The following is a 20,560-nucleotide window of genomic DNA, read 5'->3' on the forward strand; positions in this document are numbered from 1 at the left end:
ACTGAAAATACTGTATATCCAGTACAGCAAAGGCAGAGTTCCCCATAGTACCCGTCTGGAAGTGTGTGCCTAATATCCTACCCACATGATGAGGGTAGAGGGACCCACAGGCCTCCCACAGCCAAATGTTCCCCCTGGACCAGTTTGCATAAATGGCTCAGATTGCCCCAAGGGAGCCACTGTTGGAATTTCATCTTTAACCTTCTGGAGACTCCAAATTAAAATGCAAATTTGTTACCCAGGAAGGTAATTTTTAACACATTAATGTTTATTTGTTAGTACTTTAGCACAAATTAGGTTTCCTCAAATTAGCCAGCTGCCTGAGAGCAGTGCTTAAATAGAAGTGAATCAGACTCCCAGAGGTGGGTTCGGGGTAAATTTGAGTAAAGGTCCATCCCCCATCACTGTCAGTGCCCAGCATTTGCAAGAGTGCCTGTGTGTGGTCACACATGAACACACACACGTGCGCGCGCGCGACTTAAGATTCCAGACTTTAGCATAGCATTATTCAATAGAAATGCAGTGCAAGTCACACAGATGATTTTAAGGTTTTTAGTAGCCACATTAAAAAATGTAAAGTTTCAAAGGTGAAATTAAATTTAATGGTATTTTATTTAACTCAGTATATCCAAAATGTTGCTTCAATATGTAATCAATATAAAAATTATTAATAAGTTAGTTCTCCTTTTTGAGTACGAAGTCTTTGAAATCTCCTGTGTATTTCACATTTACAGTTTGTCTCAATTCGGACCAGTCCCTTTTCAAGCACTCAGGGCCCGCTTGTGGCCAGTAGTTACTCTGGACAGTGTAGACCTGGAAAGTGGGTCACAGACATGTGGTTGACTGAGGCAGCAACCTGGTGGGCTGGAGGGACAAAAGGAAGTTGGGACCACCCGTACTTCCCCATCACTCAATTATATCAGTGTCACATTTTGCTAGAAGTCAGTCTTAATGCTGACTCCACCACTTAGCTGTGTGACCTTGGGCAAGTTACTTAAAACCCTCAGTTTTTTCATTTGCATGTAAACACCGTAAATGCTCAATGAATATTTGATGTATCATCACAATTGATATTATTAGTAGCTATTTTTACAAACTAAATGAGTTTAAATGTGAACTATAAAGGCAGTCAGGTGCAATCAATCTTTCTGTATTTCTCTAAAAAGGAGAAAAATGACCAAACATCTATATATATAATATCTTTTAAGAGTAGGTTTCACTAGTTCCTGAAATTGGGCATTCCACCTCATGCAAATCATCTATACACTAAGAAATCCTGAAGATACTACCTTGCCTTAAGAACCATTTTGTTTTTGTTTTTAACCAAAAGTAGTTATATTTAAATATTCCACAAAGGAACTTCTACAGAAGACTGTCCTAAAATACAACCTCATTATAGTAGTGGGTCAGCCAATGAAACAAAAGTTTTTCTTTCTCTTCTTTGTCCTCATTTGTCTTCCTTTATTTAAAGTCAGCAGAAGGAACTAATTAAGGCAAAGCTAAAGGAGAAGAATTCAGAGTTTTGCATGGCACATGTGAATTAATCTTCCCACAATGGCATATTTGAAAGATCAAGTAAGGCACTCCTTCTCTGTACCCCACCTAGTGAACCCTCACCAGCAACGGGGCAGAAGGAAGGCATGTCTTGGGTGTGCAGTTGGGCTCTCTCCAAACTTGCTTACCAAGTCACTATCATTCAAAACTACAGTGTAATGGTTTTCACCCAAAAGAGAATGATGGAAAATCATAACACGTGTCAATGCTTGCTATACACGTTTCATGGGGGTTTTGTTTAGAATGAAAGATGTAGTGAAGATTTTAAGACGCAAATAAATGGTGATTAAATATGGGATGTACTTACACATCCGTGCACCAAACGCTGCAAGGCTGTGAACCACACAGAGCAAAGAAATGTACTTAGCCATCCGTTTAGAAGGTCATTTTGAATGTAGGCAGCAAAATGGCTGTGTGCATGAAAAACCACTACTGTATTTTGTATCCTGAAATATTAATAACATGGTCTTAATGTAGTTGAAGACACAAGAATGTGTTAAGGGTAGCAAGGGTTGCTGAGAATAGCACAATGACAATTTTGTATTTTCTGCTTGTGCTTGTAAAAGCAAGAGGAAAAGAGAGTAAAAATAGTGTGTTTAAAGAACAGCAGCCTTCAATTTCCCAAATAGATACAAAACTCTGTATTCTCCAAATAAATTCACAAATACTTACTCTTGGTAACATTAATATACTAGCTTCAAGGAAACAGAAAAGAAGTATAAAACTGAAAATTCATTTTTCCCTTAAATAAACATGTATATATACAACTAATTTTTGAACTTTAGGAAATTCAAGATATCCTTCAATTTGATTTTTGTGAACTAGGAATTCAATTCTTTAACTGGAAGTAGTCTTATTGGAATAGAAGTGGAGGAAATAGCAGTGCTTTTTTTTTCTTAAGTTTTTGAATGTGTTCTGTTTTCACATGGCAATGAATCAGTCATAGGCCAATTTTGTTGTCAATCTCCCTCTCCCGCTGTGAGTTTTTACATTTTGATGCCTGATGAAACGAAGGTGCACAAGGATTAGGCAGGAACGTGGAAAGTTTTCCTCCAACATCCAGATGTGAAAAAATAAAAGCAATTTATCCCTTATTGGCCGTCCCAGCCCCGAGCGACCAGGTTTCCACAAGTTGCCTTTGTGGGCTGTGACTGACTGAGTGAGACACGAGACCCAGTGGGTTTGTGTCAAGTTCAAGGACTCATTGTGTTTGAAGTGGGAAGAACGAGTTTGACCCTCTGTGCTTCTTCCTGCCAAAGCCACAGTTTTTGATTTTAATCGAAACCCTAGGGCCATCTTAAGCGTGACCAAGAAGCACCTTGCATGTTGAACCTTATCTAATGATATGATGCGTATCATATTGAGACATAAATCTCAGTCATAGTCATTGGAGCAACTTGTTTTTCTAAGATGCTGCGGTCCAGTGACAGACGAAAGCAAATAAGGGAGAGCTTGATCTCCGAGCGCTTTTATTGTCGGTGCTCCACACGCCATAAAGTTTTGGCTCGTTAAAGGAAATTCCATAAGCAACTTTAGTTAATAATGGTGAAGGAACTGCGCGCTTCTCTGGTGCTTCTGCTGAACTCCGTTTCCGCCTGCCGTTACCAGAGCGTGATTAAGAAAATACCAACAGGATGTGCTGGACGGGGGAACAGACTGCAACTTGAAGCCGTACAGATGCTTGATGGATGAGTAACGAGACAGGGAATGTGGCCATTTCTCCTCGGAGAATCACATAGTTCTGTGGATCTCTTTTTATCTGCTGGTTTGAGTAAAATCTGCTGGCGCGGTTGGTCTCTTGCGGTGGTCACGCTGATGGAAAAGGCCCTTCTCCCAGCTGATATTTTTGATAATTTAGAAATACCCAAAGTGTGTGATAAATGGAGAAAATTGAGAGGGAATCATACTGGAAAGATTGTGGGTAACTGTAACATTTTTATCGTACCTCTGGTCTCATAAAATAACTTTATTTTTAATGGCCTTGTCACTGTGGGTTTAATATGGATGGTGTCAGTCAATTTTTATTTGAGGTTGAGACAGATTTGGGAGGTGATCTTGAAGGGCATAGGGGAGAAAGAAAAGGGAGAGAAAGACGCTATTAATTATTATTTATAGTGAGATTTCCCAGAATTATTGAGTCTTTCCACATTAGTCAGAGCGGTCCTCGGTGTCAGTGTGATGTTAGATGAGGTCATGGAAAGCGTGTCAGGTGCATAAGGAACTATATGGCCCTGGCCCATGTTTTCTCTCCACCAGCCACTTGAGCTGTGTGTGCAGAGGGAGGGCGGCGTTGGAAAAATGGAGGAAGGGGGAAACGTGAGGGTTTTATGAATTTGAAAATGAACGCCAATATCTGCCAATCTTGAAAAAAAATCTGAACATATTATATTCCAGAATCTACCGTGGGTAGTTTTATATTATTTTCCCCTGAAATCATGATCCATGTCTTACCAACTCTTTTCTTTTATGCTTGGTTGCTTCTGTTGGTCTTTCACTTTGGTTCTCTCTGTAGCTGAGCGTAATTAGGAAATAATCACCTACCAATTTTTTGTTGGCGCTGGGATACACTTCCAGCTATTTGGTTCAAAACCATGCTGTCAGATTCCATAGCATGGGGCCAAGAGTACAGGCTTTGGGGGCCGAGCACTTGCAGTCAAAGCTGGTCCCTGACATTTACCAGATGCATGGTCTGGTGCCGACAGTTTACCGCTCAAAGCTGGTATTCCTCATTTCCAAGGTAAGACTAGTAACAGTGCCTGTGGAAAGGGGGCACCGTAAGGATCAAACGGCATCATGCATATAAGCATGTAGGAAGCGCGGGGTAAACTTCAGCTGTGCTTTTATTGACACAACTGGTTTTAAGAAATTTTTTTTCCACAGGGCTTTGCCACCTGACCGTAATGTTAATGGCTCTTAAAGAGTGACTGTTATCAACAAATGTTTTGGGTTGTTTTACCTGCATCTCAAACCAGATGCTCACTAGTGATTAGCAAAAATGTCTCCTTTCTTCTGAATCAAGGAGGTAACATTTCGCTTTGCTATGTTATCAGGGGTTTATGTTGATTTTTTTTTTTTTTCTGCTTTCCTTTAGCTTGCAAAATTGGATATTACAAGGCCCTGTCCACAGACGCCAGCTGTGCCAAGTGTCCACCACACAGCTATTCTGTCTGGGAAGGGGCCACGTCGTGCACCTGTGACCGAGGCTTTTTCAGAGCCGACAGCGATGCTGCCTCCATGCCCTGCACCCGTAAGTTGTACGCTCATCTCCCGTTTCTTAGATGCCAACAGCTTTCATTTCCACCTAGCAGGGCACTGCTAGGCCTTCTCCCAGGATAACCATGCAGGGGGCAAATGAAATGAAACGTGCATCTTTTCTCAGTCAGAGCAGGGGCAATCCTTAGGGAAAGAAAGGCTCTTTCTCACTGAGTTTGTCGCCTTCAAGACGCACAGCTGCCAACAGACGACTTGGTGGAGCAGAGATTGAACATTCAGGGGTTGTCTGACACAGTGTAATTAGAGCTGAGACTGGAATTTATAAACGGCTTTACCGTTTCATCTAGGACTCCTGGGGAAGAGTGACAGCTGCAAGGGAAACAGGTATAGGATGGGATCACATGTGGGCAAGTGGTTTCAGTTCTGTGCACAGATGTCATAGCCTGCAATGTCATTACCCTTCTTCCTTCTTTCCTCAGAGTTTTGTGTTCATAACATTTAGACCCGGATCCTAATAAATGCTTGTTTAATGATAGGCACTGAACACATGCTGGGTTAAGGAGTGGATGGGGTTGGCACCTCGGTATGCAGGGGAATAGAGAACTCCTTTCTCACACTTTACGTGGACAGTGTTTCCGGGGGTTGACATTCCTTTCATGCATACTCTGGGATTCATAGACCCTGCAGTGGCTATGACCTTGACCAGAGCAGGGAGTGGTGGGCCCGGGTATTCCACCCCTGTGTTCTCATTGACTGAGACTGTGTTTGGAGGGACAGAGCTGAGTAGCCAGCCACAGGGGCTTTCCACAGGTTTTGGCTTTGTCTCGCAGCCCACCATTTAGTACCCAAACGACTATTTAGCCTTTTAAGTTTCAGTCTCCTCATCTGTAGAATGGTCTAATAATAGTACCTCCCTCATGGTTGTTGCTACTCAGTACACTCATGTTATTTACATACTATGTAAAATGTATAAAATCATGCTACTTGACAGATGTTAGCTTTTACTGTCATTAGGACTTTCATTATTTTGTTCCTTAACTACCGTACATTCCATCTTGGCTGGCCTGTAAACATCACTGCAGATAGCAGGTTGTTTTTCTGGTTTGGAGTCAGTTGGGTCAGCTGGGGGGGCCATTGTCTAGCCCAGTCAAAGACCACCTTTAAAAGGAGTGAGCGGAGAGGGCTTCCCTGGTGGCGCAGTGGTTGAGAGTCCGCCTGCTGATGCAGGGGACGCGGGTTCGTGCCCCGGTCTGGGAAGATCCCACGTGCCGCGGAGCGGCTGGGCCCGTGAGCCATGGCCGCTGAGCCTGCGCGTCCGGAGCCTGTGCTCCGCAACGGGAGAGGCCACAACAGCGAGAGGCCCGCGTACTGTAAAAAACAAAACAAAAACAAAAACAAAAAGCAAAACAACAACCAAAAAAAGGAGTGAGCAGAGAAACGTCAGGACCATCCCAAATTTGTACTGAAATTGCTGTACCCTCCGGAGTTCATTTCATAACCAGAGAGGATAATAATTATTGTCCTAATAACTACAACAACCATTTTATCATTATACCAGGTGATGCATTAGGCACTTTTGATTAACTTATCATAGGGCTCATATGATAACAATCTACGAGCTAGACATTATATTTATTTTAGAGATGAGGTAACTACCAGCTCAGAGATGTTAGGGGTCGTGACCAGGACTACACCCCAGCTTGGTGGTGGTGCTGCAAGACCAGAAGACTCGCACAGTTTCTATTTATTGGGGGGCACTCTTGCCCTCTTCCTTAGCTCATGCACACATTTTCAGAGGGAAGGAGTATATTAGGGCCAGGCTTAGTTGTAAACATAACTGGACGAAGATTTCTTCATCTTCTTTTTCTGTTCCTTCCATAGACTAAGTACTTTCTCTGGATGCCACGTATATTTGATATGCTCAGGTCCAGCCTGTTTCTTTTCCAATCTAAATATTCTGCTCTTATGTTCCATTGTGTGCAATTAGTTTAATAATAAACTCTCCTCCTCTGTCCACACCCACTACCAACATTTCTCCAGTTGAGATTTTAGGGCATAACAGCAAGCTCAAAGGGAAATATAGTGGGACGACAGTGTGATAATTGCCCTCAATTTGCATCATTTAGTCCAGCACCTACATTCCACACAGATAAGTCTTCTCCAGGCTGGGGCTTGATGGTGAACCTCATAAAATTCACCTCTGATGGCAAGGCAACCTGGCTTTTTCTCCCAGGTATTTTTAGTCTTATGATTCTGATCTGTTATCTAGCATTCTGGGGGGCCATGGGCCAATCACTTAATTCTTGCAGCTTACTGTGTGGGAGCTTAGGGAGACCCCAAAGGTTGCCACATGTCTGAGTTACTGGTATGTTTACCATATGTGTGAAAGTGGTTTCTGAACCCTTGGAGTTGTATGTTTCTGTAGGAGTAAATTATTAGCTTTGCCCTGACTACGCAAATGAGAGAAAGAAAATATTGATTTTAGCCTATGGTTAGACCTGAAAGTTTAACATGAAAGTAACTTTTGCATTTTTCAGAGATTGTTTTCAAGAGAGGTGGCTTTTTGTGCCATTGATAAGAGACCCATGAAAATACCAAAGCAATATGTGATCCTTAACACTCTCCTAACAAGATCATTGCATTTATTGTATCTCTCTGACTGAGTTAAGAGGAAACACAGTGCTGATGTTAATACCACACACTTGAGAGGCTATTTAATCTCTCCAAGCCTCAGTTTACTGATCTATAAAATGGGATTCTCACTATCTACCTGTGAGGTGGTTTTAAGAATTAAACAAGAAGGGACTTCCTGGTGGTCCAGTGGTTAAGACTCCGTGCTCCCAGTGCAGGAGGTCTGGGTTCGATCCCTGATCAGGGAACTAGATCCTGCATGCTGCAACTAAAAGAGCCCACATGCCTCAACTAAAGATCCCACACGTGGCAATGAAGAGCCTGCGTGCTGCAACTAAGACCCAGAGCAGCGAAATAAATAAATAAATATTTTTAAAAAAGAAGAAGAAGAATTAAACAAGAAGATATTTGCAAAGGTCTGGCACATGGTAGGGATATAACGAATGTTTGTTCTCTTCTTTTATCCCCAGCTGGTCACTTCCTTCCCCAAATGACCTCCACAGCAGACAGCCAGTGCATCTCACTGCCCCCTAAAGGGATTGTCTCACTTGACTACATGATTAAATTACCAGTGGCTGTACTGTACTCCAGAAGCTCTGGGGGTAGGACTGAGGCATCAGTATTTTCAAAAGTTGCCCCCATAATTCTACTGTACAGACAAGGTTGAGACCACTTCTCTACAGAGTTGAATTTTTAAGTTTTATTTTTTAATTTAGTAAATATTAACTACACAAGACTCTTTAAGACCTCTTTGAGATAGGGGTAATCTGGGAGGTGACCATATTTTGCTAACAGATAGACTAGTAAATTAAACAAAAGAATTAGAATCTATGCTAGCCTACGGCTCTCCTTCTAGATTTCTTCCATCCTGGTGAATACAGTGGACCTGCATTGTCCAAGACGGTAGCCACGAGGCACACGTGACTGTTTTAATGGCCACATTTCAGGGCTCAACAGCCACATGTGGCTAGTGGTGACCATACGGAACAGCACTGCTATAGAATATTTCTATGATCACAGAAAGTTCCATTGGACAGTGCGGTGGTAGATTTTTCAATAGAGAAGACAGTGGGAGTTTCTCAGAGAACCCCTTGATCAAATAACCCAGAAAATTAAGCCCTTCCCCCTCGCCCCGCCCCCAGCTTTATCGGCTTCTCCTGACAAGATGTGGGGTTGGAAAGGAACATAAACATCAGGGATCCTTTCAAAGTGATTCCAGCCTCTAATCAGTTCTTCCCAGTTGGTTAAGCCAGGTGACAAACCCAATCCCCTTGTGCTGACAGCCATGATAATCAGGGACTTCTTTGTTCATTATGCTGTCTTTAACCCCAACATTCTTATGCAGCCCTGAGTTTAGTGATCGCTCACTGTGACGGCACACTAATGAAGAAATAAAACACACTCTCTGAGACTCATTCTTCTGGCCAAAGAGAGACTCTGCTCCACTGGCTTGTAAAATCAGGTTTTTGTTCACTTGGAGAACGATTAGACCCGGAATACAAGCAGCATTGGCTAATTTAGAAGGAAACACCTAAGAAGTTCTTCACACCGTCGACATTGCTGGAGAACTTCAGAGAATTTAATGGAGAATAAACTTTATCTCTAGGAGGACTTTGGATGGAGCTTCTGGTTAGGTTAGGTTAGCATAAATGGCTGTGAGTTAGATAGGCAGTTTTCAATGGAGGCATCATGTGAACATTTTCAAGAAAATAATCTGTACCTGTTAGAATAGAGAGTAAGAACAACGCTTCTTAAACGTGAGTGTGCGTAGAATCATGCGAAAGACACCTAGGGATTGGTAGGAGATGTCGGGCTTGACATTCTGCATTTTTAACAAGTCCCCAGATGCTGCTGGTCTGTGGACCACTTTTAGCCAGTAGGAATTTAGAGCCTCCCTGATGGATCCCATGTGATGGGAGACCCTCCCTTCTGTCCTTGTCACTTTCAGGCCATTTCTTCAGCTCATTGATGACTCTAGAGAGAGATTTCAAGTGTTCTGAACATTCTCCCTTAATGGAAATCGAGTACTTCATTTGTCTCCCAGATGAAGAAAATCCAACCTGGTTTGGAGTTGCATAATCAAACACAGGCACTGTGGAGTCTCCACTGTGTTACTAGGTTACAGCCAAAGAATGGAAATGTCAGTGTTCCCTTTAGGCACAGACATCAGTCAAGAAAGTCAACAGGGTTTTTGGAGACGTTGCCAGCAAGGCAGACACGCAGGCCTCCATACATACAAGGATGCCATCTAAGCTGATTAAGGGATTTTGCTTTCATGAACCATTTCTTAGAAGAAATTTCAATGTGATTTAAAAAAAATGGAGTATAGTTGATTTACAGTGTTTTAGGTGTGCAGCAAAGTGATTCAGTTATATATATGTGTGTGTGTGTGTGTATTCCTTTTCAGATTCTTTTCCGTTAGAGGTTATTACAAGATATTGAATATAGTTTCCTGTGCTATACAGTAGGTCCCTGTTTATCTATTTTATGTATAGTAGTGTGTATCTGTTAATCCCAAATTCCCAATTTATCCCTCTCCCCTCCTTTGCCCTTTGGTAAACATAAGTTTTTCTATGTCTGTGAGTCTATTTCTGTGTTGTAAATAAGTTCATTTGTATCATTTTTTTAAGATTCCACATATAAGTGATATTACATGATGCTTGTCTTTCTCTGACTTACTTCACTTAGTATGATAATCTCTAGGTCCATCCATGTTGCTACAAATAGCATTTCAGTCTTTTTTATGACTGAGTAATATTCCACTGAATATATGTACCACATCTTCTTTATCCATTCATATATGGATGGACATTTATGTTGCTTCCATATCTTGGCTACTGTGAATAGTGCTGCTGTGAACGTGGGGAGCACATACCTTTATGACTTAGAGATTTCGTCCTTTCTGGATATGTGCCCAGGAGTGGGATTGCTGCATCATACAGGAACTCTATTTTTAGTTTTTTAAGGAGTCCCCATACTGTTCTCCATAGTGGCTTTACCAATTTACATTTCCCCCAACAGTGTAGGAGGGTTCTTTTTTCGCTGCACCCGCTCCAGCATTTATTATTTGTAGACATTTTAGTGATGGCCATTCCGACTGGTCAGTGTGATTTTTATCAATGAAATCAATGTCCTTTAACTCTGATGATCACCAACGCTTCTCCTCCAGATCTCTTTCCCCTTCCCTTTACCTTTCCTTGTAGTCGGGGAACGTAGTCTGGTGATCAGCAGTGCTGGGAGACCTTGAAGCCTTAGTCATTCAGTTGCTCGTTCAATGATTCTAGTCGGTGTTCTTTTCCCCCTTTGGAAGACAGAACCAGTATTACATTTAAGGTAACTTTCCAATCCTTCATTGTGTTTCAAAATGGACTGGAAAAAATGCCTTGTGAAAAAGCAAATTGGCTTTGTATATCTGGAAAGAAAGAACTGATTTGTTATTTTGCCTCTTCTACTTCTGAGCACCATTACGGTGCTCTGTACTTTTCAATTGGAAATCTGTCCTTGTGCTGTTGGGTCCTCTTTGTTTAACTTGTTTGATGAAACTTATTAGAGCCTCATGATTGGGGACACTCTGTAAATAAGAGATTATTATTTTAGATTGCCAACTTGAAGGGCCTTCACGAATCTGTCTGTAAGTAAACGGCCTTGAATAATTCAGTCAGCTATGCCAAACAAACAAAGAATGATGGATTGATACTTAGATGTGGCCTAAAATATTCCAAAATTGCAGCTTTTAAGACAATTTGTAGTGGAGGAGCTCAGTGCTAATGAGGGCAAATTTACCAAGATCTGTGACGAAAGGTCCTGATTTGAGGAGAGCTTTCTGCAGGTTTAGGTTATCAAGAAATTGAAACAGCCTAGCTCCAAACAGCAAAGCATCACTTACTTTGTCTTTACATTTGCCTTTTCTAATTGAATTTATCGCACCACTGTATTTCCTCTAGAAAATGTATTGTTTTAAAATTACCATTTCAGTTCTATTACTCAAAGCCCTCCCTTCTAATGCTTCCTGACAGTTATCCACATAATGAACCATAATGAAATGATGAGCAATCTTCAGTGGAAACCCGATGTGGATCCCAGTGGTGCTGTGTGACTGCGTTGTTAACATTTGAATGCAAATTAAAATAACATCGTCCTTACTTGTTTCCAAGGTCAGGAGAAGAGAGAGACTTTTTTCTTTTTTTTTTTTTCCGCGGTATGCAGGCCTCTCACTGTTGTGGCCTCTCCCCGTTGCGGAGCACAGGCTCCAGACACGCAGGCTCAGCGGCCATGGCTCACGGGCCCAGCCGCTCCGCGGCATGTGGGATCCTCCCGGACTGGGGCTCGAACCCGCGTCCCCTGCATCGGCAGGCGGACTCTCAACCACTGTGACACCAGGAAAGCCCTTTTTTCATTTTTTAAGTGCTTTAATTTTGGAAATCTCATATCCATTTTCCAACAAGCCCTTGAAGGTTCCACTGATGTTCATCTCTGCCCCAAAGACTTACATGCTTAACAGTCCAGCTAAGGGATTTTGGAAGGGATGTCTAACAGGAGACTTTGATGTTATAAACCACAGGATAAAAGGTAGCTATCAGTTTCAAGTACACTACATTTCTTCCCCACCCAAAAGCATATTTCTTTTTGCCTTGGAACTGCAAGTAACTAATAATATAATGATGGAAGGAAGGACGTTCTGTGAAATTGATCAATGAGAGTGTAATTGGCTCTGGTGACAGACTAGTTAGTGGAAGAATGAGAATAAAGGCCAAAGATTCCTAAAGTTTTGTTCACGAAAGTGTTTCAGAAGATCCATTGGTTGATCCCTAACCACTTCACATTTTATTGTCTATGTTATCAATCCTTTTTTGAGAACATACTTTTATGAAAATTCTTGAATCTAAGGTTTGGTTATTTCATGTGATTTATAAAATTTGCAATATTAGAGTGTAGTTTCATACTGCATTCCATAGGACAAAAACTCAATTAAGACACCAACTCCCCCTTTTCCAGATCATGTGACGTAGTTTTTAAGGCAGAACATACGGTCCCACTGCCTGTTAAGCCAGCTGATAGGCCACCAAATGTGCCTGTCCTCTGGACCATGAAAACTGATCAAAACAACCAAAGCCATTTTCATGATTCAGATGCAGCCTTCCACCCATTCCATTTTTAAGCTGCATCTTTAGTTAGATCTCTAGTTCAAGGTCTGACATCAGTTAGTGAGTAAACCACATCCTTGTTTCTTCCTTTTAAGTTATCTTTCAGCCTTTTGACTGTGAATAGAAACAATTACCTCTAAAGAACCCAAGCGTATGATTCTTGTCTAAAGACAATTAAGGATATAAGGGGAAAAAAGCATCAAGTGTGCTTAATGGAAAGCACTAGACAGACCCCAGGCTGATCACTTGCCGTTTGGTAAAATTTTAAAAGTTCTAAGGTATTCAGTAAAGATCAGATATCAGCTCATTGAGTTATTTTTCAAAAATGCTACCTTAGCCTCAGCATTTTATCCTCCAACCTTATTCTAGCTTTATATAGATAAGCAGTCCGATGTGGACATTTTATCGGGATTAATAGTACAATGTGGATTCAGCTGGAACATGCATATGTTTGAGGAACACGAATGTGTGCCCAAGTGAAAGACTTGACTCTTCTGCCAGCGTCATTTAGCCAGGTTATTACAATTTTTCCACCACCATGAATAATTAAGAATGGCTTGTTACCACCCGAGCCCCGTCATCTCTGGATAGCACTTTTGACACGACTCCTGGAAGTCCTACAGTGGCTGTGCGCAGCATGCTTCTGTGAAACAAGGTCAATTAGACACTTTCCTGAGATCCCCTGGGGTGAGAAGTGGATGCCTTCTCTGCTATCAGCATTTTGATTTTCCTGTCATAGCTGACTCTTGCTCTACATGCCGTCTACAGCTCGGCAGAAGATGGACTGAGGGGAGAGGCCTGTTGCATAGATAGAATTGCCCCCCACCCTCCCGTGACCTTCCACCCGGGAAAGCATCTTTAACAAAAACTCCTACTCTTGAGTGGAATGTAGGAACCAGGCAGAGAGAACAGAGCACCATCTGGGAGGTAATGCCAGCGAACTTCAGCCTGAAGGGCAGGGCAGCCAGGAGAAATGTGAGAACACTCCAGCTGGGTCCACAAAGAATTCGTAGATATGCTTCATTTTTCCTTTGAATTGTCCGTATCTCTGGGAAGGGGGTCGTTTTAGCCTTTGAATCAGGCTTTCTGATCCTATCTTCGCACATATCGGCTGTGTGAATTTGGGTGAGTTGCTTCACTTTTCATATCTTAGTTTTTGGTCATCAGATTGCTTGGGGTAACAAGTACTGTTCTGACAGATTTTATTATGGGGCTTAAATGAGATAAAGGATGAAAAAGGACTTTGCAAGAGATGAATTCACAGGCTAGCTAATTCTAAAGCAAAATACTTAGAAATTTCTTTAAAAAATTACTTTTCGTGGTCTTCCATATTGTAACTTCTTCATGGATAACTGAGAGTTAACTGTATAAAGCACTTCAGCCATAAACTAGTCATCTTAAAATAAAGAAACTCCAACTGCAATTAACCTAGTAAAGAAAAGACAGATGGTTCCTGGGTGTTCCTAGGAAAAATAGATATACCGAAAAAATAGGTGATAGCAAACTTTCAGCAAGGAGTTACCTCTACAGGAAACCAAGAATTTTTCGTGACAGTAATAAGTGATTGATGTGTTGGAATGGTTCTGTTTTTTAATCATGGGCAGTTCTGCTTCGACTCTATTCGTTGTTAAACACATAAACTGCCGCTATAAAAGGTTACGCGCTGTGCATACATCTTGGAAGAGGTGTCCCAGCAGCAGTCTTCATGTAAACTCACCCACAGCAGCAAAGTCTGAGAGAAGGCAATTAGTAGTGACACGTATATAACTGTCAGGGGGGATGCATGGGCTTTGTTTCAGAGTCAAAACTTACACACCCCAACTGTTTATTCTGCCTTATAACCTGTCTTTCAGCTGGAGAGAGATTAACAAAGGCTTATCTGAAGGGTTAGAGGGTTTTACAGCTAAGGCACTGAAGTATTATTGACAGTCCAAAAGTTGTACATGATTAATGAAGCCTTACGAAATGGAACTCAAGACCCGAGGTGCCTCTTCCTCGGAAGCTCTGTCTTGTCCTGGTTGCCTCGGCCTTTTAGTAGCATGACAGTAGCGCTTCAAGAAATTGATCATTTAAGAATTATGTTTCTGCCCGTGCTCTGGGGGAATGTTTCTTCCATATCCAGAATTAATTTCATGGCACAGGCATTGAATTTTAAAATGGTGATTAAAAATCAGCTAAGTATTAGAAGTGTGTGATAGCTTTGGAAGCTGCTTTATACTTGAGCCTGGCTACTTTGGTTTCCTAGCAGCTATCTCCTAGCCCTGGTTGCAGACTTTTTTTTTTTTTTAAAGCTTTTAGCATGTAATTGCCGTTTTTTCCTCCCCCATCACCTTTGCCTTTTGCGATGTGATATACCGAAGTGCTGTGGCTGTGATGCTTCTGAGGGGTGAGCTGGACTGGGCTTAAAGAATCATCCTTCTTTCACTTGTTCAGCAGATACTTAGTAAACATCTACTACACCTTTGGCATTTTTCTAAGGGCTGGAAGATGCTCATAAACCGGAAAAGAGAAAAGATTCCTGTTTTCATGGGAATAATAAACAAGATAATGTAAAATTCTCACAAGAAAGAAAAAACAAAGATCATGAGACAGGGTTAAAATAGAGGAAAGGGAAGAATTTCACTTTGCCGAGAGTGGTCAGGTGAGATTTGAGCTGAGACACGCCCCCCAGGGGGTGGGGGAGGCGGGGAGGGGGCTGCTCTTGAAGAAGCCAGGGGACAATTCCAGGCACAACTACCAAGTCTAAAGAATTTGAGTTGCAGGTTTCAAGTTTTACTGACAATGTGAGTTTTAAACTTGACTTATTTTGACCCTTTGGTCCTGGAGTCTGCTAGCACTTCAGTTGTTGTAAGTAACAGAAATTTCAGGTTCATGCGGCACGTTTCACCTTGTGTCCATGTAGATTTAAACCCTTTGGCAGAACCTACTTTTAAATGCGTTTCTCAAAGCGGGTTTCCATCATTTGCTGAAATTTCAGTTACTTGCTCTAAGAATAAAGAAGTGAATTTTACCTGACTTGTGACTTTGGAATGGGGTACCTAAGGTGCAATTATCCTGACCTAGACTTTCCATGGGGTGGTTTATAACAAACACCCAAGTTCACAATGGAGGTATTTTTGACTTTGGATTTACTGTTGGCTGATCCTTTTTGAACCATTTTATTAAGCCTCCTACAGATCTCATGTGTATTTGTAAAACATCAGGTTGTCCTAAATGGGCTACTTTAAATCCTGGCATAAGCCATCAAGTATGTTTTCTAAATTACTCAGGAATTACACTTTCGTCTAATACATGGGAGGGAAGAATTATGATTTGTGGAATTACTGGAATTTTCTTTGATTCTTGGAATATTGCCCTTGTTAAATGTCACATTCATTTAATTTCTCTAGATAGTGTGTGGTTCATTTCTGAAAGCTTGTCTTTTCCCAGAGGAAAGCACATGATAGGTTAAGGAAGATCAAGATTTCTTTTATGATGTAACAGGATATGACGCGATTAGTCCTTTGCTTCTGCTGTAACTTGGCTACAGTTTCTTGGGGACTTCATACTGTCAAACTCCTGTCAACTGAATGCAAGTTGACATCCCACTAGAAAATAATAATTACCCATCGTAGCACCTTCCACCAGCACCTGCTGTGCGATACAGAAAGTCTTTCACACCCGTGAAGCAAATGGATGTTCATTAAATTTATCCACGGTGGCAAGAAATACAGAGGCCATTTCTGTCAGAGCAATGAGAAACCCAAAACATAGGCCATAATATTTTCTGTATTTTATTCCTTGCTTAATCAAAGAAAGTAGGTGTAACTCGGACTTCAGAAACCAGAGTTGTTACCTGACCTGTATAAGTGTGTAAATCAGGGGTGTGATCTCCTTAGATTAGTTCAGAGTATGCTTGAAGTCCCTAGAATTATGTGCAAAATTACGAGTCATCATCTTTATGGGAAGAGAGTGCTTCGCTCCTATCAAAGTCCCTGTAGCAGAGCTTGGGAAACTATGGTCTGAGGGTCAAATTCAGCTTCCCTTGTTTTTGCAAATGAAATTTTCTTGGGACACAGTCATATGCATTTGTTTAGGTATTGTCTTTGATTGCTTTCAAGGTACCATGCAGAGTTGAACAGTTGCTAGAGAGACCATATAGCCCATAAAGGCTAAAATATTGACTATCTGACCCTTTACAGAGGTTTGTTGAATGTTGTTCTAAAGGGTTAGTAAGTTAAGGGTTATTGCCTTTGACTTCTTGTTCTAGTAGTTAAGCTATTACCCATGCCACTAAATTATGTTAAAAATGTGAAAGGCATTCTAAACATGAGAACTGTAAAATAGTTTAGCACGCTAGCCCCATTCTTTGATGCAGGAAGAGAGAACCTTAGGCTTATATGTGAATATCAAGCAGGTTTTACAAATAAAACCAAAAATGTAAAGGAAGGATGTTTATTATCCCCTTAAATATACTTCAGTATTTGATTGATTTGTATTTTAAAATGTCTTAATTTTGCTCATAAAACTAAAATTAAAAGAAAAACCATGCTTCTATAAAGGCTAATAAGGAAAAGGCCCATGAAACCGTTAAAATTAACTGTCTTCAGAGATAAAGTTTTCCAGAGCTTCATGCCTGAAGAAATCATTCCCTGAAGTCAAGATGGAGGAAGAAAAGTCATAATAACCAATCCCAAATTAACAAAACTTCAATTGATAGAGCCCACATTCTGAATTTCCAGCCATACTGGCTGCTTGTGGAGCTCGAAAAACAAGAGAGGAAAGAGTACTTGCCCTTCCATCCTCCTGATGCTCACGTGGTCCATATTTAACTTCCTTTAGTCTCTTCCTTCCCCCTTTGATTTCCTGCCCCTTCCTTCAACTATCCAGGAGAGTATCAAAATGAATCCGAATATTTCTTTTTCCTCCCTCCTCTAGAGCAGGTGACAGATACTGGAGACAATAAATATTTGTTGAGTAATTAAATGGTTCCACAGTCCCTCCTAACAGAAGAAACCACCTCTATATGATACATAGCCCTCCCTACTTGTTCCAAAGTATTTTTAAAATGTAGAAAAGAAGAACTTGAATTAAACTAGCTACTCTGAGATACTCGTTTACAGGGCTTAATGGTAATGAATCAGTATGTGAAAAGCTGGCTAGTACAGCCTTATCTCAGAGAAGCTTGTATTAATTAACAGGCTTAAAATAACATTGTAGGTAGATGGGCAGAAGATGCATTAGAGGACCTTGTTAGTTTCCCATCCAGTCATTCGTGACTCCTCAAAAGTTTATTGAGCTTGCTCTGAACTAGGAATCATAGGAGATACTGGGAAATGAGGAAGACATCAATTCTTCTCTTGAGGAGCACACAAACTGTGATAGAAACAGATATGTACTGGGTGTCTGATTAGCAAGACCCCTTTACATGTTCCAAACAGAGTAGGAAATAGAAATAATGCCCTGAAATATGGAATAATCTCATAAGCAGGATTACTGCCAGTCCTACATTGAGGCTAGTAGTGGGCAGTTTGGGAAGACATAAAACCTTATAATTCACAATGACCTGCAGCTACCTGATGTTGGTGTATGCTTGGTACATACGATGTCAATATGGAGACTAGAAAATTAAATGGTACGATTATCCCTATTAGTTATAAATCTCATATTTGAAATTGGAGACATTTAGAGGTGGGCATATTTCTGATGAGAAAGGCAAGCATTTGCCAGAAATTTAATTGTTCCTAAGTATCTAGATATGATGCTATTACCGAACCAAGCTTGGGCCTGCTCACCTGACCTGCGGCAAAACCAATCTACTGACACAAGGTTGTGGTGAAGGAAAGTACAGCATTTATTTCCAGGCCCCAAGTGAGGAGAATGGACAGCTAATGCTCAAATGACTGGAACTCTCTGATGACTTTCAGGGAAGGGTTTCTAAAGACAGTGTGAGGGAGAGAGTCTCAAGGTATGTGATCAGCTCATGCTCAATTCTCTGATTGGTTGATGGTGAGGTAACAGGGTGATGTTTTGGGAATCTCAGTCATGGACCTTCTGGTTCCAACTGGCCTGGGGTCTAGTGCTTGTGTCAGCATGCAATTAGCTTCTTTTACCTGATGGGGGTTTTAGTATCTACAGAACAAGTCAAGGTTATGGTTCAGGATATTAACTGTAGCCCTTGAGGAGGAATTAAAGGTCCTTGACTTTGTTTTATGGCTAAACTATTATTATTTTGTCTCGCTTGACTGTTTTCCTTTGTTTCTGCATATTCTCACTTCCCTGATTAAATTGCTCTTTGGAACTCGGGGAAGGCCTAGGAGGCTAAAGCTTTTCCACACACAAGAGAGAGGGGCCATGGGGATCTGTCCCCAGGAACGCCCTACAGAGTCCTGCTGGGTTTCAATACTTTAAAAAAAGAGTTAAGTTTTTTTCCTTCTGGATGCCTTGTGTTTATTGAGAAAACTCAGTGTTGCTCATGTTGCCTATATTATTCTCTTTAGTCCTCTCTACAGGTAACTATTTTAAGATGCTGCTGTTAAGTATGACCGTTGGGCCCAGATTGACTTGGCTGTATTAAAGGCCATGCTGTTTTTTTCATTTTCTTGAGAAGAGGATACTTTCTTTTCTGAGGGAGAGATGGCCCTTCCCTATACATGGAAACACAGCTGATGTGTTTACCATCTTTTAATTGGCAAAGTTTTTTTGAAAAGGAAAAACTCAATACAACCACCATTGTGATTTTAATTTATAAAGCAAGTGTGCTTTCCCAGGTTTATGCAGAGGCCAAAATAATCATCTACTAGGTGCACACTCCTGTTATTCCTTCCCCCCACCTCAATTCTCTGGCTATAGTCCAACGTGTAAGCTGCTGCTGTGCCCCCATGTAACCATCACTCCTTATGGCAACAAAACATAACACATACGCAGTACAAGTCACCAAACCATTCGTGGAGGCAGCATTGAACTTGAACTTGCTTAGTTCTCTGTCTTCCGTTGAGCATTTGCCCCAGGGTAGATTCTTTAAGAATCACTGACCCAAGGAAGAAGGCTATTCCGCACTGCGTCTTGTTTTAATGCCAGCCCTCCATTTTGAAATCCTGCAGCATCTTTGTATTTTTTTTTTCACGTAGCAGCGTTATATCTCTGAGTCCTGTGACCATTTAGTTTTCTGCTCCATTTCTTCTCTGTTTAGACACTGCCATGCCCCGTCCTACATACTAATTACTGACTTTTTGCTTCTGTGCTTGATTCATTGTGTCACATTTTCCCATGTGAAAGTGGACTAGGAACCTTGGCAAGGAGGTTAATGCATTTGAGAGTCACTCTTATTTAACCCTGAAAATCACAGCAAAATAAGAACCAGTGGCTTGACTCATTTTATGAACCAAGCTGTGGTCAACTTCAGCGGCAGACTAGCAATCAATTTCACTATGATGGAAAGAAACAGCTACAGAATTTGAACAGGATTGAAGATACACCTTCCCTTTTCCTATCTTTACCTCTCAAACTTTGGCTGAAGCTACTGATTTTGTTGTTATTTTACCTTTAATGTGGAAATAACCCCAGAGTGTGGGAGTTAGTACTTTGGGATTTTAGTTGGACTCTGTCACTAATTAGGTTGCGTGAACTTTCAGTATTGTCAACTCTGCTTTCTGGCTCTCAATTTGCTCATCTATAAAATAAGGCTATTTAGCCAAATGATCTTTAACATCTTATCTGGCTCTAGGAGTCTGTGATTTCAAATAGCTCTAATCATTTATTCAAAAAAAATTTACTTAATCTTGTTGTTTTCCATTACTCTACTAAGGACCATAGATATAAATTTGGAATCTAAACAAGAAGGAAATTTGTGCTTCCTTTCTGAGGACCTCTGTGGGGGCAATCTTACCTTTAACACAAATTTTACAGCACTGTCTTTCCTTTAAGGTTCTCAGGATGGGGACCAGGTCTTAACATTAAGAGAGAGAGGTTGTCGGTAATTAGTCTCCCAGGGAGATTGGGAGGTCCTGCTTACCTTGTTAAAATAAAGGCTTCGGGCT

General features: G+C 41.1%; 1 protein-coding gene across 1 annotated transcript in view; it reads left to right on the forward strand.

Moving 5' to 3' along the window:
- Nucleotides 1-20,560, forward strand: part of EPHA4 (EPH receptor A4) — a 146,479-nt gene that overhangs the window by 58,461 nt on the left and 67,458 nt on the right. Inside the window, exon 4 of the mRNA XM_060151999.1 lies at nt 4,646-4,801. Within this exon, the coding sequence (XP_060007982.1) occupies nt 4,646-4,801 (156 nt within the window). The remainder of the gene's footprint in view (nt 1-4,645; nt 4,802-20,560) is intronic.

This window comes from Lagenorhynchus albirostris, chromosome 6, assembly GCF_949774975.1.
Source record: "Lagenorhynchus albirostris chromosome 6, mLagAlb1.1, whole genome shotgun sequence".
NCBI classification, from domain to species: Eukaryota; Metazoa; Chordata; class Mammalia; order Artiodactyla; family Delphinidae; genus Lagenorhynchus; species Lagenorhynchus albirostris.